The 26,287-nt window shown below is 54.7% G+C and overlaps 11 protein-coding genes across 11 annotated transcripts; 6 read left to right on the forward strand and 5 right to left on the reverse strand.

The window, feature by feature from the left end:
- Positions 1-160: 160 nt before the first annotated feature.
- LMH87_003858 (uncharacterized protein) lies at positions 161-475 on the reverse strand (the record flags this gene model as incomplete). The annotated part of the gene is made up of 2 exons (XM_056194991.1): positions 161-183; positions 250-475. The coding sequence occupies 2 exons, from the start codon at positions 473-475 to the stop codon at positions 161-163; spliced, it is 249 nt and encodes an 82-aa protein (XP_056048663.1).
- A 628-nt stretch (positions 476-1,103) lies between these two features.
- Positions 1,104-3,204, forward strand: LMH87_003859 (uncharacterized protein; the record flags this gene model as incomplete). The annotated part of the gene is made up of 4 exons (XM_056194992.1): positions 1,104-1,327; positions 1,387-1,986; positions 2,038-2,289; positions 2,343-3,204. The coding sequence occupies 4 exons, from the start codon at positions 1,104-1,106 to the stop codon at positions 3,202-3,204; spliced, it is 1,938 nt and encodes a 645-aa protein (XP_056048664.1).
- A 236-nt stretch (positions 3,205-3,440) lies between these two features.
- LMH87_003860 (uncharacterized protein) lies at positions 3,441-4,928 on the reverse strand (the record flags this gene model as incomplete). The annotated part of the gene is made up of 1 exon (XM_056194993.1): positions 3,441-4,928. The coding sequence occupies one exon, from the start codon at positions 4,926-4,928 to the stop codon at positions 3,441-3,443; it is 1,488 nt and encodes a 495-aa protein (XP_056048665.1).
- Positions 4,929-6,311: 1,383 nt separating this feature from the next.
- Positions 6,312-9,458, forward strand: LMH87_003861 (uncharacterized protein; the record flags this gene model as incomplete). The annotated part of the gene is made up of 1 exon (XM_056194994.1): positions 6,312-9,458. The coding sequence occupies one exon, from the start codon at positions 6,312-6,314 to the stop codon at positions 9,456-9,458; it is 3,147 nt and encodes a 1,048-aa protein (XP_056048666.1).
- A 1,075-nt stretch (positions 9,459-10,533) lies between these two features.
- LMH87_003862 (uncharacterized protein) lies at positions 10,534-11,343 on the forward strand (the record flags this gene model as incomplete). The annotated part of the gene is made up of 1 exon (XM_056194995.1): positions 10,534-11,343. One exon carries the CDS (start codon positions 10,534-10,536, stop codon positions 11,341-11,343), a length of 810 nt encoding a protein of 269 aa, XP_056048667.1.
- A 1,090-nt stretch (positions 11,344-12,433) lies between these two features.
- On the reverse strand, positions 12,434-13,546 carry LMH87_003863 (uncharacterized protein; the record flags this gene model as incomplete). The annotated part of the gene is made up of 1 exon (XM_056194996.1): positions 12,434-13,546. One exon carries the CDS (start codon positions 13,544-13,546, stop codon positions 12,434-12,436), a length of 1,113 nt encoding a protein of 370 aa, XP_056048668.1.
- Positions 13,547-14,571: 1,025 nt separating this feature from the next.
- On the reverse strand, positions 14,572-16,014 carry LMH87_003864 (uncharacterized protein; the record flags this gene model as incomplete). The annotated part of the gene is made up of 5 exons (XM_056194997.1): positions 14,572-14,605; positions 14,731-14,956; positions 15,010-15,521; positions 15,588-15,935; positions 16,007-16,014. 5 exons carry the CDS (start codon positions 16,012-16,014, stop codon positions 14,572-14,574), a joined length of 1,128 nt encoding a protein of 375 aa, XP_056048669.1.
- Positions 16,015-17,029: 1,015 nt separating this feature from the next.
- Positions 17,030-17,824, reverse strand: LMH87_003865 (uncharacterized protein; the record flags this gene model as incomplete). Its single annotated transcript, XM_056194998.1, has 1 exon — positions 17,030-17,824. One exon carries the CDS (start codon positions 17,822-17,824, stop codon positions 17,030-17,032), a length of 795 nt encoding a protein of 264 aa, XP_056048670.1.
- Positions 17,825-19,528: 1,704 nt separating this feature from the next.
- On the forward strand, positions 19,529-21,918 carry LMH87_003866 (uncharacterized protein; the record flags this gene model as incomplete). Its single annotated transcript, XM_056194999.1, has 6 exons — positions 19,529-19,570; positions 19,753-19,798; positions 19,867-19,940; positions 20,006-20,334; positions 20,400-21,623; positions 21,699-21,918. 6 exons carry the CDS (start codon positions 19,529-19,531, stop codon positions 21,916-21,918), a joined length of 1,935 nt encoding a protein of 644 aa, XP_056048671.1.
- Positions 21,919-22,657: 739 nt separating this feature from the next.
- Positions 22,658-24,098, forward strand: LMH87_003867 (uncharacterized protein; the record flags this gene model as incomplete). Its single annotated transcript, XM_056195000.1, has 2 exons — positions 22,658-23,993; positions 24,076-24,098. 2 exons carry the CDS (start codon positions 22,658-22,660, stop codon positions 24,096-24,098), a joined length of 1,359 nt encoding a protein of 452 aa, XP_056048672.1.
- Positions 24,099-24,908: 810 nt separating this feature from the next.
- On the forward strand, positions 24,909-26,234 carry LMH87_003868 (uncharacterized protein; the record flags this gene model as incomplete). The annotated part of the gene is made up of 1 exon (XM_056195002.1): positions 24,909-26,234. One exon carries the CDS (start codon positions 24,909-24,911, stop codon positions 26,232-26,234), a length of 1,326 nt encoding a protein of 441 aa, XP_056048673.1.
- Positions 26,235-26,287: the final 53 nt, after the last annotated feature.

The following is a 26,287-nucleotide window of genomic DNA, read 5'->3' on the forward strand; positions in this document are numbered from 1 at the left end:
GGCAAGCTGGACTAGGCACTGGCAAGCATACGTCGGGACAAGCTATATACACATATTATACCTGTATTTAATCTGCGCTTTTGGAAGAGGAGGAAAGGTGCAGACTGGCTCTGCATGGAAGGCTTAGAAGATGAAAGAATGGAATTCAAGGCGAACTGGGTCATCTCTTGGGAATGTGTCTGCCTATAAAAGCCGGTACAATTATGTCAGACTGCTCGTAGTTCGTCTTTGTTTTATTCGATTGCTGACCTGATGCCGAAGGCCTGGTGAATTGAGGCGTCACGTGCGGACAGCGAAAGGCGACCAGGCTGTGAGGTTTGGCGGAGCTGAAGTGCCTTCCATCTTGGTGGGGTTTCTGGACAGCTCCAGCTCCAGCTCCGGCTCGTGTTCCCAAAGGCCACCACCTCTGTCCTGTCTCTGCTACGTCTTGGTCAGGAACAGGCAGCAGAATAAACTGCCCGATCGACAAGCACATAAATAAGCGACCAGTTATCCCTGAAACGGTATTCTGTCTGCCTGGACGACTTAAAAAGGAACTGCTTTACCCCTAGGTTCCGCTGCGCCCGTTCTTCTTTGCTGCCTTGGTCAGCTCACGATCTGTCATTCTGTGAGCCTCGTCATCACCCCGCCATCTGGGCAAACGGAGAAGACGAAGCTGGTATAGCAGGAACAGGGTGCTGCGTTGGTGGAAACGCTACGTGGCTTTTTTTTCTCAAGCAGAGCACCCGCTGCCAGCTATATTTGCACGCGACCTCGATTTCCGCCGACTTGGAGATCGAACGCCTGACAAGGCGCTCACGGTGGTGGCGGAGCGCAGCGCAGGCACTACCAGTCTTTTGGCGTAAACGGGGGTAAGCTCACAGACTTGCTCATCCACCCACTCGAGCCAGACTCGCAAAAGAACAGAGAAATAATTGGCGCGAAACTATTTATTCGAAAGGAGAGCAAACGAAAAGGAAGAGAACTTGACGTCGAGCATGGCATCTTGCTGATTTGCTACCACTCGCCATTGACGTCGGCGCACACCTCCGAGCTGCGCCATACACGACTTGCTGCCACCGCTTCGCAGTCTTCCCAGAGACTCACAATCCCTCGCGCCCAAAATGCAAAATCACAACATGCCAAGTAGGAGCAGCGTCAATCTTGCGCTACCGCTGCGACCAAATGTCAGCCAGCGCAATCAGGACAGCCGCAACTTCTTCACCAACCATGCAACACCTAGCTCGACTGAGGCCATTAACGGCCCTGTGCGCGAGCCCACGAGAGAGCAACCGCCTATCAGCGACCGGCTGATTGTTGGAGTTGATTTTGGCACCACATTCTCCGGGTGAGTCTCAATGCGCCTCCTCCTTTCTGACAAGATCGTGCGGCTAACAGTCTGCGCAGGGTGGCAGCTGTGTATACGTCAAACCCTGACGACATTGACATAATCAAAACGTGGCCTGGCAGTAACGGCATTACGTCGGACAAGGTGCCAACCGAAATTTCGTACGATTTCCCCGCCAATGCAACATCAGGAACCGACCCCAATGTGAAATGGGGGTTTCAGTTCAAGCCAGAGGAGTCTCGGCTGCGCTGCATCAAGCTGTTCCTCGACCGCTCGCAAAAGCTACCATTTTACGTCAGTCCGCTCGACACAGCCGCACAGCTTAAGCGTTTCAACAAAAATGTTGTCGATGCGGTCAGCGACTACCTTACGCAAATATACAAACACACCATGGATACGCTGACGCGACGTTACGGCGAGTCGTTCATGGCATCGACAAAGGTCGACTTTGTTCTGACCTGCCCTGCCGTATGGAGTGATGCCGCAAAGAACACGACGCTGCAGGCGGCGGAGCGCGCAGGTATGGGCAGTCGGTCCGAAATTCAGATGATAAGCGAACCGGAAGCTGCGGCTGTTTACACACTCAAGGCTATCCAACCTAATCACCTCAATGTCGGCGACAACTTTATTGTCTGTGATGCTGGTGGTGGTACAGTTGAGTATGTCAAGCCTTGGCCGCCAAATCCCACCATTTACTGACCAAGCTACAGCCTTATTGCGTATGAAATTAAGTCACTAAAACCTTTACGAGTCGAAGAATCAGCCGTGGGAACGGGTGGCTTGTGCGGCAGCGCTTTTCTCAACTACAGATTCGAGGAGCACGTACGCGGCAGACTCGGCCAAGCGCGGTTCGACGAGATGAAGACGAAAAAGGGTAAAACGTGGCAAATGGGCCTCAAATATTACGAAGAGTTTGTGAAGCGCAATTTCAACGAGGACGAGCACCAAGAGTTTAATGTCCCGTGAGTATACTGGCTTCGAGCAGCAGTTGTTGCCCCATCGCTAACTTGACTAGCTTTCCTGGCCTAGCCGACGACGAAGAGGCCGGCCTTGACTCTGGCTTCCTGGTCATGACAGCAGAGCAAGTCAAAGACATATTTGAACCTGTCGTGAAGGAGGTATGCGACCTTGTGCAAGGCCAGGTCGGAAGTCTCCGCGCCAAGGGTGCCATCGTGTCCGGCATCGTCCTGGTCGGCGGTTTCGGCCAGAGCGACTACCTCTACCGGCGTCTTAAGAGCCACTTTTCCAGCGCGGCGCCGCCTCCGTACAGCGAACGCCCGACGCACGCCACAGTCAGCGTGACGCAGGAGAACAGCTCGATCGAGGTGATGCAGCCCGTGTACGCGTGGACGGCCGTGGTGCGCGGCGCGGTGCTCCGCGGCCTCGAGGGCAACATGGTCATCTCGCGCAAGTCGCGCATGCACTACGGCACCTCGTACGCGACCGTGTACGACGAAGACAAGCACTCGGTCAGCGAGCGCTACTGGTCGCCGCTGTGGGAACGCTGGATGGTCTCGGACCGCATGCAGTGGCACATTGCCAAGAGCGAGTCCCTCTCCCCGCTGGCGCCCATTGCGTTTCACTACACCCGCAACTTTCGCCCGGGACAGTCGCTCATCGTCACCGACGACCTGATTGCGTGCGACGCCGACGAGCCGCCGGCGGCGTTTACTCGTGATCTGATCAACGTCTGCACTCTAACGACGGATCTGAACGCCGTCCCGCGCAGTCTGTTTACGAGGCTGACGACGACGCGGGGCGTCGAGTTTGATAACCTGGATTTCACGCTGGAAATGATTGTAGACAGCGCCGGTCTGGGCTTTGAGCTTAAGGTGGATGGTGTGCGGTATGGCCGTGTCGAAGCCGAATTTCATTAATGCAACATGTACGGTTTGGGGCGGGGCATTTTGGAGGAAAAAAGTGCTATATAAAGTGCAGTCGAAGCAACTACAATTTTCTGGGCAGGTACATTTATATATATCTATATACATCAAGTACAGCAACCCCTATGCTTTCCATCATGTTGCCCTCTTTCTTGTTCTATTCACCGAAGCACAGTGCCCTGTTTCCGTACTGTTCCATCGTATACCCGTTTCATCTAAGGCGTTGGCAGCTACTCCTCTTCGCCCATGGCTTCCATGGCGGCAGCCAATGTCTCATCATTATTCATCATTTCCAGCGTGCTTTCCAGCACAACCCTACAGCGGTCTCTATAGTCCAACGCGAGCTTCTGGCACGGCGTCAGCCGAGCCCTCTCATCATCGTCCACCTCGACGTCCGTCTCATTTAGGCGCTCCAGCTCCTGCATCACCTTGTTCTGGATAATGGCCGCCGTCTGCGCAAAGTACGGCAGGCACGCGCCGTCGACCTGGCCCGCCAGGAGCAGTAGCCGTCTCCGCCGGTCCGCGTCCTCACCGTCGTCGTCGACGGGGATGAGCTGCTTGCAGGCGTCGCCCGGCGCAATGGCGGTGAAAATGTCCCAGACCATGTCGGGCTGCACATGCTGGAATGCCCGGGTGATACTGCTGGCGTGCTCAACATCGAAGCCCGCGACGGCGGGGAGCTTGCTGCGCGCGAGAACGGAGCTGGCGTCGCTCAATGGCCGCGCCGAGATGAGGTACTCCTCGGACATGGGCGCTTCACCACCACCACCACCACCGGCGGCAGCGGCACGCTTCCGCACGTGAATGTAGTCGTTGTGCAGAGCCGCTGTTGGGGGAATCATGAAGCCGTAGCCGAGAAGCAGCTCTGCATTGGTCTTGAAGCTGTAGTTGTTGAAGACTTGCTCACCGGGCTGATACGCCCGGCCGGTCTGCAGCTCGCAGCCGGCGGCGACGCGCTGCCAGCGGACGGGCGCCGTCATGTCGTGGTTGCCAATGTCAAAGAGCGGGAGCAGGACGGAAAAGTCGTCGGTGCTGACACCCGGCTGCAGCACGCGGCACTCGTCGTCGGACAGGACGAGGCTGGGGCGGAAGCTGCGGCTCGAAAAGATGGCGTACGCCCAGCGGTACAGCTCCGGGCGGAACCCGTCCACGAGGCGCTTGTTGGACTCCTCCTGGACGTCTGCGGTACTGCCGCGGGCGAGGGGGAGTAGGACCGCCTGGATCGCGGCGAGATCGCGGCGCAGGTCGTCGCGGATCCGGGCCAGGCCGACCTCGACGTTGGTGCCCTCGAGCAGCTCGGCGTCGTCGGCGTCCCAGAAGGCGGGGAGGAGCCACGAGCCGGCGTCTGCGGGCTGCGGGAGCGCCTGGATGTACGGGTGCCAGAAGGAGGACGGGCCGGCGAGGTACTCCTTGATGAGGAACAGGCGGCCGAGGACGTGGGGTGGCAGCGCGCCAGCGGCGAGGAGCGGCGAGGCGAGCGGCGCGCCGGGCGTCTCGGGGCTGATGGCGTTGAGGTAGGAGAGGGAGAGCGCGGCGGGGAGACGCACAATCGGCGGGCCGGAGGTGTAATCCCCGGCGAGCGGCTGGGTGGCGGCGGGCTTGACCTGGAAGGAGAGGCCGGTGACGGCGTCCTGATAGATGTGGACGTCGGGATGCAGGACGGCGCCGTTGGATGTGGCCCAAGCGACCAGGGCGTCTACTTTGGCGGAAGGACTCATGATGACGGCACCATACTTGGGGGATTGTCTACAGGAATAAGTAGATGAAGCGGTGTTTTGTGTTCTTGTGGATTTTTTTTGGGCTCGGTTGGATGGTCGTGATGGCTTTACTTGTGGATTTTTCTTTGGCTCCCGCCTCGCTGCGGAGACGCGCGAGATGGACCCTTGGATTACCGCATCGAGTAGAAGATGACGTTGTGCAGCGTAGACGGAATTTTGTCTGATGTATATAGACTGGCAGGACTCTATTGCGCACTCACGAATTTGCCTTTTCGCGGAGAAGCAGTAGAACACCTCGTTGCGCACATTCAGTGATGAGTGAACGGTTGGGGGTTTGCTTGTGGGCTTGTCATGTAGTTACTACTTGGTATTGACTCGTCTCGAATGCGGCGGCGTGGAGGTGCAGAAATTAGGCTCCATCTGTGGCGTTGCATGCTAGGCTGGGGTGTTCATCTAGATTAACTTTCTGATACAGCGCTGGTCGCAGTGTAACAAAAGAGACGAGGACAAGGCTGCATGCACTGGTAGCCTGATGGATGGTCTGGGATAGGAGCTTACGGGGTTTTTGCCGGAGACTCGGGACGGGCAGCTGGTCCTCGCCGTAGCGGCGCCAAGGTCTGATGGAGCTGGAGCTCGAAACTATAAAGGACGTTGAGGCTATAAAAAATGGATAAATTGCCTGAATCAAGCCACGAGCTTTTATGTGGACTGGTATGGCAACAGACACAATTGCAAGTCGCGAACAAAGCGTCTTTGGGCAACAGCATCTCATTGGTGCTAAAACGCTGAAGCCCGAACTGTGAGCTTCAAGCTAGGCCGTGTCAGCGGTCAGCACGCCAGCAACACGAGGTTAGACTTGGTTGCTTGGGGATTGGCGTAAAGCCCCTGTAAAACCAGCCGTCAGGTAATTTCCAAATCTCCGGTCCCAGCAATTGCCATATTTTTATTTAGGGTGGTGAACCGGATCGGCTTTTGCCGTCTTCAGCGCCCTCTTGGCCCTCTAAAAACCCCGGTCAGTGGCGCCAGTCTGATCGGCTCCTCCGCTCCACATCAGCAACAAAGCTCGGATCGTCTGATTGTTGCAGAAGTGCAAAGTTTTTATTTTTCTTCATTTTTTTTTCTTTCAATGCCATCTGCTGCGCCCTCGTAAACCTGATTGCTTCACCGTCGGAGCTCTTTCTGGCGTTGGGTTTTGCTTGCTGGCACCCAACTACTTACCTGCCAATCGAACCGCTAGCTTCGCTCCGGATGCAACAGCTCCAGTAAACAAACACCTCGACGTCGACACTTTCTCTGCTGGACTGTCGCATGCGCGGTGACTGCATCGCCACGTCTCTGGCTGCCTCAATCAACTCATAGGCACCAGTTGGTAGCCTCGTCACCATGGAGAAGGAATCACACTCGTCCGAGAGCCCTGGCACTGACCAGGGCAAGACGGAGCAGCAGCAGCAACAACAACAACAACAACAACAACAACAACAACATCAACAGCCTCAACACCAACCCGGCGATGCGCCGCAGCCATCACCGGCCGCAGCGCCGGACGCCGCTCCCATGCCGGCACCCCCTCTGCCGCAGACCCGGAGCCTCCCCCAGTGGCTCGACCACTTCAACCGCCGAGACCTCACCACCACCCTCCGCTGCACCATTGCCGTCTGGGTCGCCTCGCTGCTCATGGTCGTCAACCCCAGCCTCTACCGCCTCGGCCAGACCACCTTTCTCGCCTCGGTCGTCATCTACATCATCCCGCCCGCCGGCAACCTCATCGTCGCCATCATCGGCTACCTCTCGCTGCTCTTTGGCATGTGCCTGGCCTGGGCCTGGGGCCTGGCCACCATGCGCGCCGCCCAGGCCGTCCGCTCCCCGGCCGAGCTCAACGCCCGCCTCCAGGCCCTCCAGCAGCAGGTCGGCGCCACCGCGAACGCCACCGGGAGCAACAACACGGCCGCCATCGCCACCGTCCTCGTCCACGACGGCTTCATGCTCGACACCCGCGTCACAGTCGTCTACTTTGTCATGGGCTGCATCTTCATCTACTTCATCAGCCGCATTCGCTACACCTTCAACCTGACGGTTCTCGCGCAGCTCTTTGGCATCATTGCCATTGACATCTTCCTCGTCATCGGCCCTACTCTCACCCGATGGACTCCTCGCCTGCCCGAGGTCGTCATCCTGCCCGCAGCTTGTGGTTGCGCCATTGGCATTGCCTGCGCCCTCTTCATCTTCCCGCAGTCTACCAGCCAGGTCGCCGTCGGCCAGATTGAGGACTTGCTCATCATGCTGAACCATCCCATCCAGACCGGTCGTCAGTTCGTTGCCGGCTCTCTCGACTTTGACGTCAAGCTCCTCAAACGGTCCAAGCGACGCGCCATCACGCTCTACGCCCAGCTCCAGCCCAACATGGCCTTTCTCCCCCTGGACGTGTCCCGCGGGCAGTGGAGCTCCGACGATGTCAAGTCTGTCTACACAAAGTTTCAGGGTGTATTGGCAACTACCTTTGCCTTGCTCGATTTCCAAATCGCCCGCGTCACTAGCCAGGAGAAAATAGACAAGCTTCGCGATATGCTCAACCCGCAACAGACGGACTCGTCCGACGGCAAAGAAACGAAACCCCGTGACCCTCGTCGCGCCAAAATCCTGCAGAATCCCGACTTGATCAATGCTCTCATCGCGCCCGGAACTGTTGTCGGCTCCGATGATATGCGCGACGCCTTGCACGACAGCTCCGAGGCCGTCTTGGATGCCACCGCCGACGCCATCAGCCATGTCGTGGAAGCTTTGCGCCTTGTCAACATGAATCGCTGGTTCGTTTCCAAGTCAGCTCGTGCCAGACGTCCCCAAGCTGCCCTTGCTGTCAGACAGATCGGCGCCAGACTCGCCCAGGCCCGTGAGGCTTGCATTGCCGACACCACAAATGCTGCCATCGACATTCACGGCAACTTGTTCGACGACGACGGCCTTCTCAAGACCGAAATGAAGGATGAGTCCAAGAAGATTGCCGGTCTTGTCATTGCCTTTGTCATCGAAGAGCACATCATCGCTATAGCGGCCGCCTACGAGAAACTGACTGCAGAGGTAGCTCGGCTGCTGGAAACACGAACCAAGAATCAGCTCTGGGGCCCCTTGAAACGTCGTTTCGCCCCCAGCGCCAGCGCCAGCGCCAGCGAGGAACCCAGCGCACCAGCCTTGTCCGGACAGGCCGTTACCGACCCGGACCGAATCCAAATGCAGACCAGAGAAACGGAGAGACGCATCAAAGTCGTGTCCAAGGGACAAGGCATTCCCAAAAAGCGCGGCAACCCAATAGCCAGAGCCATTGCCGCAATTTCCAACTGGCTGACGGCCCCCGGCAGCCTCTATGCCCTGCGTGTTGTCGCCGTAACAGTCGCTACCGGCATCCCAGCCGTCATTCCGCACACTGCCGGCTTTTACTACCGCGAGAAGGGAATTTGGACACTTGTCACGGCACAAACCTGCATCCTCATGTACATGTCTGACTTTACCTTTTCCATCATCACTCGTGCCGTGGGAACCATCTTTGGTGGGCTTGCCGGCCTAGTCATTTGGTATATTTCTGCCGGTAACGGCGGCGGCAATCCCTATGGCCTAGCTGCCGCCTTGCCCTTTGGGATCATTTTCTTTGTTTGGGCTAGGCTGTGGCTCCCGCAGGCATACCTGCAGGGTACAGGACTGGGAGCGTCTACGTTCGCCATGGTCATCGGCTACAGCTGGGACATGCACCACTTCACTGTTTATGGCTTGCCCGGCCTCGGTTACCAGACGTTCTGGAGACGCTTGGTTACTGTTCTCATTGGCTTTGTGGCCGCTTTGATCGTGCAGATGCTGCCCAAACCCCCTTCAGGCACGCACCACGTCGCAAAGACGCTCGCCAACAGCTTGCACAAAATCAGCGACCATTACGCGCTGCTCATCTCCCACTGGGGCAAAGGCTCTACCATCGGTGGGGATTACAGTGGCGTGCGAAATGTCATCATGTCGACCGGCCTTGGCCTGGGACAGACACTTGCTGCGCTAAATGATCCTATTGCCATGCTCAAATTTGAGACGAGCATGTCGCCGTTTGACAAGCCGTCTCTTCGCAGAGCCCAGGAGCTGCTGATGTTGATGAACCAGTCTCTCACAAAGGTGATGCTCTCCGCCACCACTCTTCCCGTGGAGTACCAGCAGCGCCTGATCAAGACTTCTGGCATTGCCGACGAGGCGTCCATCAGCAACATCATGTCGGTCCTCGTCCTTGCGAAGCAGTCGCTGCGTAGCGGAGCGCCGCTTCCGGAACGCCTCCCCACGCCGCTCATCGGCACTTGCTATGGCGACTTTTGCGCCAAACACGGCTTCGTGGAGCTGCGTCGCGAGTATATGGAGAGCGAAGATTTTCGCGGCTACTGTGTCGCCCTATCTGCGTACCTCACATTCCTTCATACTACAGATAGCCTCGTCAGCTTGCTCAAGGAGACTGTTGGAGAGAGCCATATTGTCCATGACTGGAGCGAGCTATCTGAGAATGTTTGAAGCAACTACAGCATTCACTTTCAAAAACAATTATTCCCCTTTTCATGTACAGCTACATTTTTTTCACCATTTATTTTTATATTTTCTTGGATACACATATAATATATGGGCTCTTCTTTTTTGCCATGGGAAAAGCGCCAGAGCGGGGAGGCTCAAGTTCATAAACGCTTCAACAGAGAGAGGCTGTGCCAAAAGTGGCCTCCCGATATTAGCCGTCCAAGCCACGATTCATTTTGCTTGGCCCTCGGCAGTTGGATCATCATGCAAGCACAGATAATCAATAAAACGTTAATCGCCTCGCTTCCGCCAGCGACCTGGTTCGCATTTGCGGAAATCGACGAATCAGTACGCTCTATGCGCAGAGGCGCCACAGCCCCTCCGGCTTTCAGCTCAACCCCCCTCCCCTCTCTGACTTCCGTGACGAAGCAAAGAATAAAAGCCACTAGATAAAGGCCAGGGAACAAGAAAAAAGAGCGACGTGGAGGGCAATAAAGAGACCCTGAGCATTGACAAGCGACGCCACAAACCAAGCAGGCGGTGTCATGCGCGATTCAGCCCTGCATGAGCTGAGCGGTCCAGACCCGTCGCGTCGCCCACATCCCAGAAAGTCGCCTCGCATGGAGCCCAGCTGCCCAGTGGCCATATCCTGTCGCCAATCGAAGCAAACGGCAAGGCCCGTACCACGGTTCAGCCTCGTGCGGCGGTGGCTGGGAGGGAAGGGGTCTGCGGCGCGAGGCGCGAGCGAAGATGGCGAAATATTGGGAAAATCGTCGCCGGGAGGCGCTGGTGCAGCTGAAACCGCCTCGTCGTTGGCCTGCAGCTGAAGCCCATGGGCGTGCAGGAGAAGGAAAGGAAGAAATAGAAGCGTCTCCCCTCGGGTTTTCCGAGGATTTCTTGTTGCGCTTTAATACTAGAACATTTACGGAGAGAGAACCCTTTTTTCTTCACTTGCAATTGGATACCCCATTTCGAATACAAATCTCTAGCAAAACTTCAGAAGAGTACAAACGCCCCCCCCCCCCCCCCCCCCAAAAAAAAGAAGAAAAAAAGAAGAAGAAAGAAAAAGGACAGCAAAATGGCCGACGTGGTCCAGATTGTCGACGGCTTCAGCCTGACCAACCGTTGGCTGCTGTACACGTCCTTTATGCTCGCGCCCGCGCAGTTCCTCGGCGGCGTGGCCAACAACTGCCCGTCCAACATTGGCTTCCTGGCGTACAACTGGTACACGCAGGTGCAGTGGTACTTTGCGTGCCAGAACCGCGAGCTGCACGCGCTGTCGCTCCTGCCCGTGCACTTCAACTTCATCTACGCCTTTTCCTACCTCGGCGGCATCACCTCGGGCAACATCTTCATGGGCGTCTTCCTCGGGCTCGGCACCGCGGGCGTCATGATCCTCAACAACGTCTCGGCGTGGATTGCCTGGCAGTCGAACCAGCCCGAGGGCTTCGGCGTCTACGAGTTCTTCTTCTTCGGCTGGCGCAAGCTGAGCCCCGGCTGGCACAAGTTCATCATGGTGTGGATGATTGGCGACTCCTTCACGGCGCTGCTCTGCATCGTCATCGCCATCAGCGTGTCGATATACGTCGCGCGGCTCGACGAGGACGAGGACCTGCCCGAGGTGTTTGGCGAGGTCGGCTGGATGTCGCCCGCCGCGCAGGTGCAGGCCCTGCGGTACCCGGCCATCGTCGTCGGCGCGGCGCTCATGCTCGTCTTTGGCTGGCCCGTCATCATGTGGACGGAGCTGATTGTCGCGCGCAACCACATCCGCTCCGACACGGACTGGGTGGCCGTCTGGCTGTTTGTCGCGCAGGTCGTGACCATGGTGGTGCCGAGCTGCGGCACCACCCTGGGCTGCTTCCGCGGCGCGGCGCGCGCGACTTTGTAAGGACAGGAGAGCGAGGGCTTGCTTGGGACGGATTTACCACGTCGGTGTTTGGCGGCGTGTACATGGCATAGAATAAGTTGTGAAACTGAAGGAGCCTGGGATATAGCATCGCGACTAGTGCAGAGTGTAAAGTAATTAATGTAATCATCTTAAAATTCAAACATGCTGTTCGCATGTTTCACAGCGCTTCAAGATAGTCTACCGGGTATTCGGTTTACATACAGGCTTCCTAATCTCGCTCTAAAGAACCTCCTCTCATAATCGTCCACTGAAGAAGTTCGTCTATCGAGGACTTCTCTTCGGCAATGTATTCAACATCGCCCTCGCCCTCCAAGTCGCCGTCTTCTTAAACACCCTCTTTATCTTATCTCGTTCCTTTGCAAAGTTTCGAAAAAGATTTGTAGTTGAGATATGGGCCGAATGACTGCATTGACCAGTGCCAAAACGGCGATGGCAGCAGCATGAGAAGAGATATAACCGGCATCCACCAATTGCAAGCCAAATTCAATATGACAATGCTGCAGACTAGCAACCTCTGTCCAGAGTTCCCGAACTTCTTCTGAAAGAAACAGTGGCCACGTCCCTCGGCACATAACCGTAGTAATGCCACCGGTTCGCGGCGACTCGTAGCGAAACACCATCGCTTCGCCCTCTCGCCCATTCCATATCTCCCTGACTCTCAAGCTTGGCATCTGCATAGCGACTGCAGAAGCGCTTGTAAGCATCTTCTAGATTTTGTCAATATTTCCATTCGCGTTGAGAAGCGTCGAGGTCATGGCGAATGAGGCTAGGTTAGGCCACCGCCACCAGGGGGCTGTGAATTCGAAGAAGTATCTGGCATCCGCCAGAAACGATGCAGAGAGCTTCTCAAGCGCCCAGCTTTCTGCTGCAATCACCCTGCTTACAGCTATGCATTGCGATCGCTCAGGATCACTGTCGTCGGCTTTCGCATAATTTTCACTAAAGTTCTCAAAGAGAACTAGGTTTCGTACCGTTGGAAGAGAGCTAAGAAGCCTTGTATATGCTTAAAAAGAGTTAAAGTGTTAGTAGAGGCTCGACAGAAATGCTGAGATGCGAGAAATGTTGGGTCTTACCAGGATCTGTCTGCATTACTTTGAATGTCGTTCTCCCACTCTCGCCAGGGTTCGTAATTGAAGTTTTCTAGCCTTGGGCACAACGATGCCAGGTGCGTGAGAATATCTGGATTCCAGCGGCGCCGGTTTTGCTGCCGCAGCATTATCGACGTGATAGCCGGGACTTTTGGAAGACGAAACCACCATTGTTGACCCAGGTTGGCAGGCGATGGGTCCCTTTCGTGAATGTCACTAAAGATCTTATGCAAAGCATGATGCCCAGGAATGGGGGTCTCGCAGCCTGTTTCCTTGATATTTTGAGAGTCGTATATCATGAGGCGTTCTTGAAGACAGCATTCAGCCAGATCGTCATTCTGCCAGTCCGGCTCAAACGTCAGGTATTTGAAGCCATGCTTGTTGTCGCACGGCGAGTGGGCACTGATGTCGAACACCAATTCGCCCGTCGACGGCCACGAATTTAAGACGTGGAAGAGCTTGAAGAATGTCTTCCCGATAAAAGCACATTCTCTTTTTTTGGTTATGAAAGGGTCTCCGACATCACCGTCTTCACCTTCTGGTATGTCGTCGGTCTCGTAGCCCTCGTCGTTCTCGTAACCCTCGTTCTTCTTGGCACCCTCATTCTTCTCGTAACTGTCGCCAGTCTCGCCGGTCTCATTGGTATCGTCAATCTCGTCAATCTCGTCATTCTCGCCGTTCTCACCATTCCCGTCATTCTCGTTGTCATTCTCGTTGTCACTCTCGTTGTCACTCTCGATGCCACTCTCGTTGCCACTGTCATTGTCACTGTCATTGTCACTGTCGTTGTCACTGTCGTCGTCGCTCTCACAGTCATGACAAGGGTATTCCTCCAATCCAAGAGAAAACCACAGATAGCGCACATATGTTCGGCGTTGATCCGTAACAATCCTTTCAAAATTTTCAAGGCGTGATGCTGTCAGTTTGATGTGTGAAAAGGTGTGCCGCTCCATCAGCGCTTGCCAATCTTTCGAGACGGAAGCAAGAGGGGCACGTGGCTCCTTCCATGTAACGAGATACCCGAGAATCATGGATCTCAATTCATTGGGAAGAGTGTCCCATGAGGCGGGTGTGGTAGGCGTGATGGAATCCATTCTGGAAGAGAGGCTTGGAAGTGACACCAAGCTGGCAGTGGATAGAAGCGAAGCTCACAGGCGCGTAACTTGCAGAATAGAAGTAGTAACTCTGCAAAGCGTCGGAGCAAACAGAAGAAGCATTCAATAAATGCGGAACAGGTTCTACAAGAAGTGTACGAAAGTATGGGCTACTACATGTTTTTAAATAGTGTCGTGCTTGTGTTCCTCTTGTGGTAGACTTTCGTGGCGGCTAAGCTATCGCATACTTGGTCTTGGTTTGCGAGAAAACGGCTGTGGAACTGGAATAGGACTAAGAAAACCAGACACGCATTTCACAGGGGTTCAGAAGGAAAGAGTGCACACCGCTCGTATACGTACCATGATATACTTTAGTGGCGGTTGCCACAGCGCAACGCCTAGCTTTGCCTGCAAAAGGGACTTTCGCTAATATCTTTTGAAGCTTCTTTAAATAATGAATCCCGTCCTATTTAGCTCTTTTGAGGTAATTTTTATGAGTCTTTTATTTCTTCTATATTCTTCTAGATTCATTCATATAAGTTCGCCTCTCATCGTGATGTCAGTGTTGAATGTTGCAAAGTCTGACCCGAGGAACCGACGATCAGCTGAATCAAATTAAATCAAAGAACAGCAGCCAATATCCAGTGTAAAATATGTAATTTGAGCTTTGCTACTGTGATGGGCTTGAATGGAGAGGGTCCTCTTCCACAAATGCTAGTTCGTGATTTGTTGCGGTAGGAAAAGCCGTGTCAAGAACATTGAGCAGCTCCCAGCTTTCATGGCCCCGAAAGACATTTGGTACTCCGCCATCGAAACTATCGTGGAAGTTCATATCAAAAGGAAAACAAGTACCGTCTAAGCCATGTATCGAGCATTGCAGGATCATATCATACAGTGCACACTGGCATGGGCCGGAACATTGGCAGACTTTCGCGCTAGTGGCACCGTGGCAGCCATGTTGCAAGTGCGAAATGTTGTTCTGATATTGTGAGCTGGCTTCATAGCTTCCATTGTACAGTCCAGAATCAGTCGAAGAATTCGTATTGGGCACAGCCGCTGCTGGAGGATTTGCCAATAACCTCAGTAGTCGCCGAGCCAGTTTCTGCATTCCCTCGACGCAGGTCCAAATGGGTGTGAGCGTGGAGAATACTTCACAACAGCGCATCAAGTCTTGCCAAACGCACTCGACCTGCCTCTGTCCATCACGAAGCGCGCGATATATCATGGTAGTTGACAGTGACACGGCGTACGGTATGAGTGGTAGTGGTGGCAGAGCGTCTGCGCCTTGCTCAGAAGCAATGAGGAGAATGGCGTCTGCAGATGCAAGTCTCCGTCGATATGGAACTGTGCCTGGGCCGCTAAAACGGCAAGAAAGCATGGCAGCCACATGATACCAGATTTCAAAGTAGCCTCGGGCAAATCAGCAACGCACTTGGCCTGCGGGTGCTATTGAAGGGGCTTACATTTGTGCATTTTATGAAGGCAATCATATTCGATTTTTGATGTTAAGTCCAAAAAATTGGGGAAATGATCTGCATCATCAGATTTGACTTTGCAAGTTGCCTTGTAAACTTTCGTCGCCGACTTGACCAAATCGCCTAGCGAAGTGGCAATGCTGATGACTTGCGATCGATAGCTTTCCGATCCCGACTGTGGCGTGATTCGCTCAATGCCAATATCCGTATCGTCAATCATGAAAGGTGCCGCTGCCATAACGGGCTTGTTGAGCCTGTCAAGATTGCGAAGTGTCCACCACAAGAAGTTGCACTGTTCCTGATCTGTATTGCCAGGGATATCCCAATGGAGCGAGATGGACCATGCCTCGTGGACTGCATGGGAGAGGCACTTTGATGCGCGATCGCAACCGCCCACACCATCATTGTTCAGGTGCATCAGCGCCAGTATTTGAATCTTGACGACCTTGTCCGGCTCAAGGTCAGCGTGGATTGCGGCTTCGAGCCCTTGCCGTAGCTGCCTGGCAAATTTTAGTGGCGTGAGAACTGGCCCGCTTGCCACTAGCTGTAGGAAAGGGGCCGCTTGCTTTTCTTTACAGGTTACAAGACAAATGGCGCGAACGAGATAGCGAGAAGTGCGGTGGTTGCTGCTGTCGCGCAGCAAAGCCACACCGTCGACCAGGGGTATGAGATCGTTGATGCAGGATATGTAGATGGAGAGGAGGGAGCTGACGGTTGACTGTGGCAACTCGAGAAACGCGCCGGATTCTTCCAAATAAATCTGCTCATGCGGTGATATGTCTGATCGCGACGCTCTGTGTTTTTGCTTCTTGTACCAGACAAGCTGCCGCTTGAGGCGCTGAGAAGCGGAGAGCGACTGCTGGATTGATACAGGAGGCCCAAACGTGACATGCTGTCTTTCGGACGTGACGGCGCTGGCAGAGGCCTCTGGAGGGGACGCCTCAGAAAGCTCCTCAAGAACCGACTCCGGATTATACTCGCTTACACGACCATGGCTAGGCGAGGAGTCTCGTGTGGCGACGCCCGAGGCACAGGGCCGTGTTTTTAGTGACCTTTGATCATTTTTGGACGCCAAATGGTGATGGCATCTCTTTTTGCGCATGCGACATCGACGGCAAGGTGGAAGCGCCCGAAAAGTGTTATGTTAATTAAGGTTGAAACGGGCGCAACAAGGTTGCGAGGCGCACTTATCTTGAGACGCCCGCCTCTGTGGCTGTGACGATGTGTGACTCCAGACAAATTCCATAGCGCCGACGAAGTGAGTATTCCATTAAGGTGACTGGGTCATTCCGCATGCCGTAGACTGTAGCCTAGTTCGCTCGAAGACATCCAAACGGATTATCACATCGATGCTCGGTGAGGGCTTCATGACCGGAAGTGTGGTGTAGAGGACAGAAGCTCGCCCAACTATGCTAGCAGAAGCCGGGTGACTTATAACAAGAGCCGAGTACACTAAACACTTAGGCCGACTCGGATGCAACAACGGTGCAATCCTCTGCCTTGCGCGCGGGGGTGGCTTGTTTGGTACTGGGCGCCAGCGCTGTGAGTGGAGGACAAATTGCGAAACTAGCGCTCAAGAGATTTTAAAATATAATGCAAAGAATTACTTGTTGTCATCATTCGATTAATCATGAAAAAATTTTTTTTTTTGTTTTTCCCCTTTCTCCTCTTTTCCCAGCTTTTTCCCCAGCTCTCTTCACCAGGCCAGCACTTGGCTGCACTAGCAGCGGGTTGGATGAATATCACAGCCCAGATCATGTCATTACGAACAACGTCGCGACTTTGCTACTTGATTCGACTTTGTTCTGGGTCAAGGCATATGCATAATTGCGCCCATGGCAAGAGCAGACTTACATGAAGGTTGCGCGTAGAGAAATATACTACTTTGTATTGAGGTGAACTTATCTAGGCTCGACAACAGACGGGTAAGATTCATCATTCACGGCATTAACTAATGTACATAGCAAAGTGAGAGGTTCTGCTTGTGGAAATTCCACGATGTGTGGATTTACGCAGCCTGTGGCGACGCAGTATTGAACGCAATAGCAGCGGACAGGAATTGCTTCCAGACTTGGAATTCCTCCTTATCTCTCGGGGCATAAATCAAAAGGTAGTTGAGGGGAAGCATAACACCGCTGAGCATATGCCTTTCAGCCCATCCTTTTGCAGTAGCCACCTCGGCGTCGGCAAGACTCAGGATCAGATGAGAACTCCCGTCAGGGTGGACATGAGCAAACTCGCCTCTTGTGGACTTGGCAAGATATGCAGGCGTCTCAACAGCCTCGCCAATCCACAGCGCCTGGTGCTTGGGGCCCTCGAGCTGTGAAGGCGCGAGTGCGAGGAGCTCCGTATGCTGAGCGGCGCGCTCGGCAAGGTCAAGCTTCATCGCCTCTATCCTCGAAGCGTCAGAATGATCAGTCATCTGTCTCTGAGGAGCGACATAGGAAGGCACGTCTGGGCGCTCGCCACGGCGAACAGGCACTTCGTCTAGGAAGCTGGTGCGGCCATGAGGCGCATAGCGATAAAAAACGCGAGGATCGGCAAAGGGTCCTGGCTCTCTTGTGTCATGCCGCGCAAACGGCTGTCCGATGGCCTGGATAGACCAGCCCAAAAAGTTGTGCGGGAGCCCTCCAGGGCCGAGTGCGAGGAAGCCACGGTACGAGCGGATGATGTGGGAGATGACAGGAATGGCGGCGAGGCCCAAGCCAAGGATAGAGCTAGCGACAAAAGGACGCTGCTGGAAGAAGCGGGTAACGGTGTGTTGGCAGCTGTAAAATAGCCGCGAGTAGTGAGAGTCTGCCATGGTTTCTATGGGATTTTTTTACCATGAGAAGAGACGAGTTCGCTAGTCGGTGACGAGACGGTCGCAGCGGCACAGCCTGGCTTATATGGCTACGAAAGCAGGCCGGCGACGCGACATTCCGACGTCAGCAGGCGCAGATGTCGGCGGATATGCCGGTATTTTCGTATCGGAGAATTAAGGCCTTTATTTCTACCATTCTGGTATCAAAAGACAAATATGTGCTTCCATTATTGGATGGAAGTTGTGCGAACGTGCTGCATGAGGCTCGACGCACCGCTCGAGGGCGCCATCGTCGTACGATGAACGGCGTAAATCACCTCTTGAAGGCCCTGGAGGAGAGTCACTCAATAGTCAGACACAACAGACAGCCACTGTCAAGATTGGAAATGTCCGACATGAGTTCGGATATACGGGCGCGTCTGAGCTATCACGTTTCCGGAGTGCCGCAGTGCTGGGAAGGCTGGAGGCTGGTTGAGGAAGGAAGCCACAGGTCGAGCAGTAGATGACTACAACAAAAGAAGATGGAAAAGAAAATCTGGTCCTTGAATCTGTACTTTCGGCGCGTCCTGCAGCGTTTTTCACTTTTCCCAGATTTTGACTGGTTTTTTAATGTTGGTAAAAGGAGCGGCCGACTGTTTTGGCCCGATCGCGCCGAAGCACTGGCACGTGACTTGGGGGACGTTGTGACCAGTCTCCTCAAGAGAGAACAAAGGGCAGATGCAGGGAGTGTTGGGGTGGGGGCCGGGATAAATCTAATAGGAGGAAAAAATGAATAAGAAATATCAGGAGTGGCGGGTTTTTCAATTAACTGTAGGCAATGTATGGAACGTTTGAATTGAAGAAATCGGAAGCCGTACGGAATAGTCGATGATGCGCGTACACGCTAGGCAGCTTATCACATGCAGGAGCAGCTCCAGAGCAAACAGCGACGGTATAAATTCGACACGAAATGTGCAATCTTGAGAAAAATACTAATGGACCTGAAGTGTTTATGTTTACGATTAAAGTTGAATTGTGACTACGGAGGCTGTAGAATGGGAACGAGCAGAAGAACCACGACGGTTGCGTCGTTTAAACCCGCAATTGGGCTCCCGTGATAATATTCATTCACGTAATATGCCTTGCGAGGTACCGAATATTACAACTGGAGGCCTAATGGCACAAAGACAGCTCTTTGCTGGACAGAGAGCTGGTGCGCAGTTTGCATGCCGTGGCCGATGCAGCCACAAGGTCGGTATTGCAACGGCAGCTGCCAACGACTGTAGCAAGCTCTACGCCGCATCAAACTGCCATTGCAGCGATACGTGGAGATGACAGATTCCATCTCTACGCATCATTCCTACGCATCAGTTCTACGCATCATCTCTTTATTCGGCTTCTTCGCACGGCCGGGAATGGTCGGCCACTCAAGCTCCAAGGGTGCCCACTGCTTACCATTAGATGACTCTGATTGGCCTAATCGGCCGGGAGCCCTCGGCGACTGGGGAACAGCCCCCAGTCAGCGGCTCAGCGCTGCCTGCTGGCCTCTGCCAGGCCGCGGTTTTCTCTCACCAAAATACTCCATAATTCTCCCCGTCACGAACTGCTTCCTCGACCCGACCACACGTGCAATCCTCATCGCTCGCCGACACATCTCCCCTCTACCGTCTACATCCCCATCCATCGGTAGCGTATGCAGTCACGCCGTTGACATTTGCGACAACAATGGCTTCACTAATGAGGAGATTGGCCACTCGGTCCTCTGCGGTGCGTTTTACTCTTTCGCCTCTCTCACGATAACCTCGGCTAGGTGGCCTCGCCACCACCGCCAGCACGGCGCCGTCTCGAGCCATTGCGCTTCGCAGCGCTGCGCAGCCAATTCGTTTCGATGATTGATTCCTTTTCCCGGCCGTCCAATGCTTCGTTGCTGACTCGCTTCCCATCTCTAGTTCTCGCCTGCGCAAGCCAGAGCCTTTTCCACCACACGCCCGGCCGGTGAGTAGCTGTCCCGACAAGGCCCTCAACAATCTCGACCAAGAAATACTAACGGCTCAATTTTGCAGCTCGCGTAATTGCCAACGGACCACTGCGCGCCAAGGAGGCTTCTCCCTTCGTTAGCAACAAGTACCCCGTCATCGTGCGTACTCCCGAAATCAACCCCTCGAATACCCTCTGCTAGAACAGAAATTGACGCCCAAACAGGACCACGAGTACGATGCTCTTGTTGTTGGTGCTGGTGGTGCCGGTCTCCGTGCTGCCTTTGGTCTTGCCGAGGCTGGTTTCAACACTGCCTGTATCTCCAAGCTCTTCCCTACTCGTTCCCACACCGTCGCCGCTCAGGGCGGTATCAACGCCGCCCTTGGCAACATGCACGAGGACGACTGGAGATGGCACATGTACGACACCGTCAAGGGCTCCGACTGGCTCGGTGACCAGGACGCCATTCACTACATGACCCGTGAGGCTCCCGCCTCCATCGTCGAGCTCGAGAACTACGGCTGCCCCTTCTCACGTACTGAGGAGGGCAAGATGTGAGTTTTGCGAACCCAGTCGCGCTTCCGCACATCGCGTCAAACTAACGCAACTCCTACTACAGCTACCAGCGTGCTTTCGGTGGACAGTCTCAGAAGTTTGGCAAGGGTGGTCAGGCCTACCGTTGCTGCGCTGCTGCTGATCGTACCGGACACGCTCTTCTCCACACTCTCTACGGCCAGTCCCTCGCCCACAACACCAACTACTTCATCGAATACTTTGCTCTCGACCTGATTATGCAGGATGGCGAATGCCGTGGTGTTCTCGCCTACAACCAGGAGGACGGAACCCTCCACCGATTCCTTGCTAACCACACTGTCCTTGCCACCGGTGGATACGGACGTGCCTACTTCAGCTGCACGTCTGCCCACACCTGCACTGGTGACGGTATGGCTATGGCTGCTCGTGCTGGTCTCCCCAACCAGGATCTGGAATTCGTCCAGTTCCACCCTACTGGTATCTATGGTGCCGGCTGCCTGATCACCGAGGGTGCTCGTGGTGAGGGTGGTTACCTCCTCAACTCCGAGGGTGAGCGTTTCATGGAGCGTTACGCCCCTACCGCCAAGGATCTTGCATCTCGTGACGTCGTTTCTCGTTCCATGACCATGGAAATTCGTGACGGCCGTGGTGTCGGTGCTGACAAGGACCACATCTACCTCCAGCTCAGCCATCTGCCTGCCGAGATTCTTGCCGAGCGTCTTCCCGGTATCTCTGAGACTGCTGGTATCTTTGCTGGTGTCGATGTTCGCAAGCAGCCCATTCCCGTCCTTCCCACCGTCCACTACAACATGGGTGGTATCCCCACTCGCTACACCGGTGAGGTTATCACCGTCGACGAGAACGGCAAGGACAAGGTCGTCCCCGGTCTGTTCGCCTGCGGTGAAGCCGCCTCTGTCTCTGTCCACGGTGCCAACCGTCTTGGTGCCAACTCTCTCCTCGATCTTGTCGTCTTTGGCCGTGCTGTCTCGCACACCATCCGTGACAACTTCAACCCTGGTGATAAGCTCAAGCCTATTGCTGCCGACGCTGGTGCTGAGCACATCGAGGTCCTTGACCAGGTCCGCAATGCTGACGGCCCCAAGACTACAGCTGAGATTCGTCTTGCTATGCAGAAGGCTATGCAGACTGATGTCTCTGTCTTCCGTACCCAGGAGTCCCTGGACGAGGGTGTGCGCAAGATGAACGAGATTGACGCCACCTACAAGGATGTTGGTATCAAGGACCGCAGCATGATCTGGAACTCGGATCTTGTTGAGACTCTTGAGCTCCGCAACCTGCTTACTTGCGCGTATGTCTATCCTTTTTTTGTATCTGGATGTACGATTTTGACTTGAAGAACCTTACTAACACAACTGCTCTCTAGTACCCAAACCGCCACCTCCGCCGCCGCCCGTAAGGAGTCCCGTGGTGCCCACGCCCGTGAGGACTTCCCCGAACGTGACGACAAGGAATGGATGAAGCACACTCTGTCCTTCCAGAAGACCCCGCACGGCAAGGTCGATCTCTCTTACCGTGGCGTCATTGCCACGACGCTAGACGAGGCCGAGTGCAAGCCCGTACCTCCCTTCAAGCGTGTATACTAAAGAAAAAAAAAAGTACATCTGGCAGCGCCAGGCTCAGAATTTGGGTTTGGAACCGTGAAGCTGTGGCATTGGCTACGCTCTGATTCCCGTATTTCGCTTGTTGTAGTTATAGGTTGATTAGACGGAGTTACTACTCTTATTATGCGTTTTGATGCTCCAATGGATATTTACTATGTTATTAGACCATTTACTGTCTCTTCCTTCTACGAGAGTGATTGTACCTGTTTGTTGACTCTGCGGCTGGCAACAGCCGCCGTGTGACAGGTTGGAGGTCCTACCCAAAGAGGCAATGTGGGTGACCATACCATTCATGCGACCAAGGAAAGCATTGCCAAGCAGCATCGGCAGTCGAAGGTATTGTTTTCTCTCCAGAATGCTGCTTGCAATGAAGGTATACTGGCCTTTCTCTGGTTTGTGCGCCTCAACGTGTGTACCTTCCAGGCCGGACTCAAGTCGCAGTTCACTAGCCGACCACCCTTCTCCAAAAAGTTGGTGTGCCACCAAAACGCCACCAACCTCGTCGTCACCTGCGAATCCTCGTTGGAGGAAGGCTAGCTAGCCCTGCCTTTGAGGCACTCGTACTACAGCGACGTATCCCTGTTGTCCGAGCATTTGGTGTTGCCCTCCGCATTTTAGTCTTGTCCTTGCCATTCCTTCCCAGCTGGTGAGCCAACTTTGACAAACGCATCTGTATTTCAATTTTAGACCTATATTGATTTCAATATTTGATTATACCCCAATGCCATCTAAGCACTCCGTTGAAGGTGATCATGAAGCTCACCATATCGAGGCCGTCAACAGCCGTGTCAGCGTCAATGACACGGATGGCCATGTCAATGACTGGAAGCAGTTGCGGCAGGACGCGACGCTCGCTACCGAAGACGAGCACAACACCACCTTTGCCCAGGCTGTGCGGCGCTTTCCCAAGGCGGCCTTTTGGTCGGGCGTGGTGAGCCTGTGCATCATCATGGACGGGTACGACGGTGCGCTCCTTGGCAGCCTGTTTGGCTTTCCTGCGTTCCAGAAAAAGTATGGGCACAAGATCAAGGGGCAAGATGGCTACACTCTAGACGCGCAGTGGCAGGTCGCGCTGGGCATGGGCTCCAACGTCGGCAACATTATTGGCATCACGCTGAACGGGTACCTGGCCGATCGCTTCGGACACCGCGTGGTCCTGCACGGCGGGCTGTTTTCGCTGACGGGCTTCATCTTCATCTCCTTCTTCGCCCACAACGTGCAGACGCTATTCGCCGGCCAGTTCCTCTGCGGCATCTCGTGGGGTATCTTCACCACCATGGCGCCGGCCTTTGCGTCCGAGGTGGCGCCGCTGGTGCTGCGCAGCTACCTCGAGACGTGGGTGGTCTGCTGCTGGGGCATCGGGCAGTTCTTGTCCTACGCCGTGCTCTTCACGCTGAACGGCTGGGACAGCGACTGGGCCTACCGCATCCCTTTTGCCATCCAGTGGATATGGCCGCTCATCATCGCACCCCTGGTCGCCTTTTGCCCCGAGTCGCCGTGGTGGCTTGTCCGTAAGAAGAGGTACCACCGCGCGGAACAGTCCATCCTGCGGCTGACGTCGGCCAAGACGGAGGAGGAGGCGCGCGTGGCGGCGAAGCGGACGCTGGCGCTGATGATTGAGACGGATCGTCTCGAGCAGGAGATGGCTAGGGACACGTCGTACGCGGCCTGCTTTACGGGCACGGATTTGCGACGCACGGAAATTGCCTCTGTGGCATGGGGAAGCCAGATACTCACTGGGTTTGTCATTCAAGGCTGGGCGACGTACTTTTTCCAGCAGGCGGGTTTGGACCACAACGACTCATTCAAGATGACTCTGGGTATTGGCGGTATCCATCTACTCTGCAACGCGGGTTCGGCTGTCTTGACGGGCAATTATGGCCGTCGGCGGCTTTTCATGACCGGCTGTGTTGTTCTGTCCATGCTGATGTTTGTCATCGGTGGCCTAGCATTCGGTCCGCTGACTACTGCGTTTGGATTTGCAACCTCTGCTGTGTATCTGGTATGGTTCGGCGTCTGGTGCCTGTCCATGGGGCCTTTGCCCTACATCATCAACGGTGAGATTTCCTCCACGAGACTGAGATCAAAGACGATTGCTATTGCGCGAGGAACCTACGTTGTCCTCAACATCATCAACAGCGTCGCAAGCCCATACATCTTGAACCCAGAGCGTGGAAATTGGAGAGGCAAGGCCGGCCTTCTCACTGGGGGGCTTACTGTGATCTCGCTTATCTGGGCCTATTTTCGCCTTCCCGAGACGAGAGGTCGGACATATGAAGAGCTGGATATCTTGTTCGCGGAGAAGGACCTACCAGCCAGAGACTTTGCCAAGGCCGTTATCCACCGAGACGGTGAAATCATTACTGTTTCTCGGCCAGATTCCACGCGATTGCTATGATACGGATTATTGCTATTTGACCCTTATTGCTCATTTGTTTTTGTATTTCCTCGAAAGCTTAGTTATGTAGTGGCGTGATATCAAGAACTCATAACAACTCTTCGTATCTCCTCATGTCCAAACCCAAACCACAAGTTACCACTAGACAACGATTAATACGGGCATGGCCAACTACCCGACTTGCCACCCTCTCGGCGCATTCACTTTCCAAACAACACCTCACCTGAATGACTGTCTTGAATCTAAACCATATGGAGGTAATTCCTCCGCAATGCATACGACAGCGGATTGTGGCGCCAGCCAGCCGACCCGGATTTGGACGATGCCGCCCATCCCCCGCATCCCCCGCACATGCATGGCGCTTTTAGTGTCACTAGCGACAGAGCTGTGTAAGTCGACATACATGTCGAATGTTGGGTTTTGAAAATTACTGGAAATGCATTGGGTGTCTACCCGATTTGTTGTATTTAAGCAGTCACCCTTCCATACGCAAGGCGATTGTCTCCTACAATCGCACGCTTCGTCGCATCCTAGCTCCAGTAATAAAGGGTTTCTATTTCCAACACTTGTCAGGATGTCTGAAGCCATAGTCAAGCGCTATGTCATTGTCGGCATGGGTGTACGCTCTGCCTTCTACTACCAGGCCATTATCAATGACTTCAAAGACACTGCCAAGGTCGTGGGCATCTGCGACACAAACCAGACGCGCATGAATGCCGCCAATGACCGCATGGTGGAGCTCGGTGCCGAAAAAGTAACTACATACAAAGCGGAAGACTTTGACACCATGGTGCAGGAGCAAAAGGCAGACGTGGTCATTGTGACGACGATTGACCGCGTGCACCACCAGTACTGCATCCGCGCCATGGAGCTCGGCTGCGACGCCATCACCGAGAAGCCCATGACCATTGACGAGGAGAAGCTGCAGCAGATGATTGATGCGGAGAAACGCACGGGCAAGCAGGTGCGCGTGCTCTTCAACTACCGCTACGCGCCGCACCATACCAAGGTGCGCGAGCTCATCGCCTCGGGCGTCATTGGCGAGGTTGCGACGGTGCACATGGACTGGATCCTCGACTGCGCGCACGGCTCCGACTTTATGCGGCGCTGGCACCGCGAAAAGGAAAACAGCGGCGGCATCCAGATGCACAAGTCCATCCACCACTACGACCTCGTGCACTTTTGGCTTGGCACCGAGCCGGAGCTCGTCTACTGCCTTGGCGGGCTCAAGTTCTACGGCAGGGAGAACGCGGAGCGTCGCGGCGAGAAGAACCTCGGCGAGCGCTATCTCGACAACGAGGACGCCAAGAACGACCCCTTTGCCATCCACATCGACAAGAACGCACAGCTGAAGAAGCTGTATCTCGAGGCGGAGCACGAGGATGGCTACATCCGCGACCGGAACTGCTTTGCCGAGGGCATCACCATTGAGGACAGCCTATCCATGATTATCAAGTACGCCAACGGCGCGGTCATGACGTACAATACGTACGCGTACGCGCCGTGGGAGGGCTACCGCTGCACCTTCAACGGCAGCAAGGGCCGCATCGAGGTCAATGTCGTGGAGAGCGGCTACTCGGCTGGTGGCGAGCCCGTGACCAGCTACGACCTGACCGACTTGGAGAAGAACTACATCCAGGGCGGGGTCGAAAAGACGTCGATTGTCGTGTATCCGCTATTTGAGAAGCCGTACATGGTGGACATTGAAAAGGGCCAGGGCGGTCACGGCGGCGGAGACCCTGTTCTTCTTGAGGATGTGCTCGTCGGCAGCAAGACGGACGAGTTTAAGCGTGCAGCGTATATCCGAGATGGAGGGAATGCAGTTTTGATCGGCGTAGGGGCCAACAAGTCCATGAAAACTGGACTACCCGTTATGGTTCAGGAGCTCGTAAAGTGGTAATGATAATTCATAGACTGTTTACCAATTGGCATCGAAAAAGTTGGGTAGCATTG

This window comes from Akanthomyces muscarius, chromosome 2, assembly GCF_028009165.1.
Source record: "Akanthomyces muscarius strain Ve6 chromosome 2, whole genome shotgun sequence".
NCBI lineage: Eukaryota > Fungi > Ascomycota > Sordariomycetes > Hypocreales > Cordycipitaceae > Akanthomyces > Akanthomyces muscarius.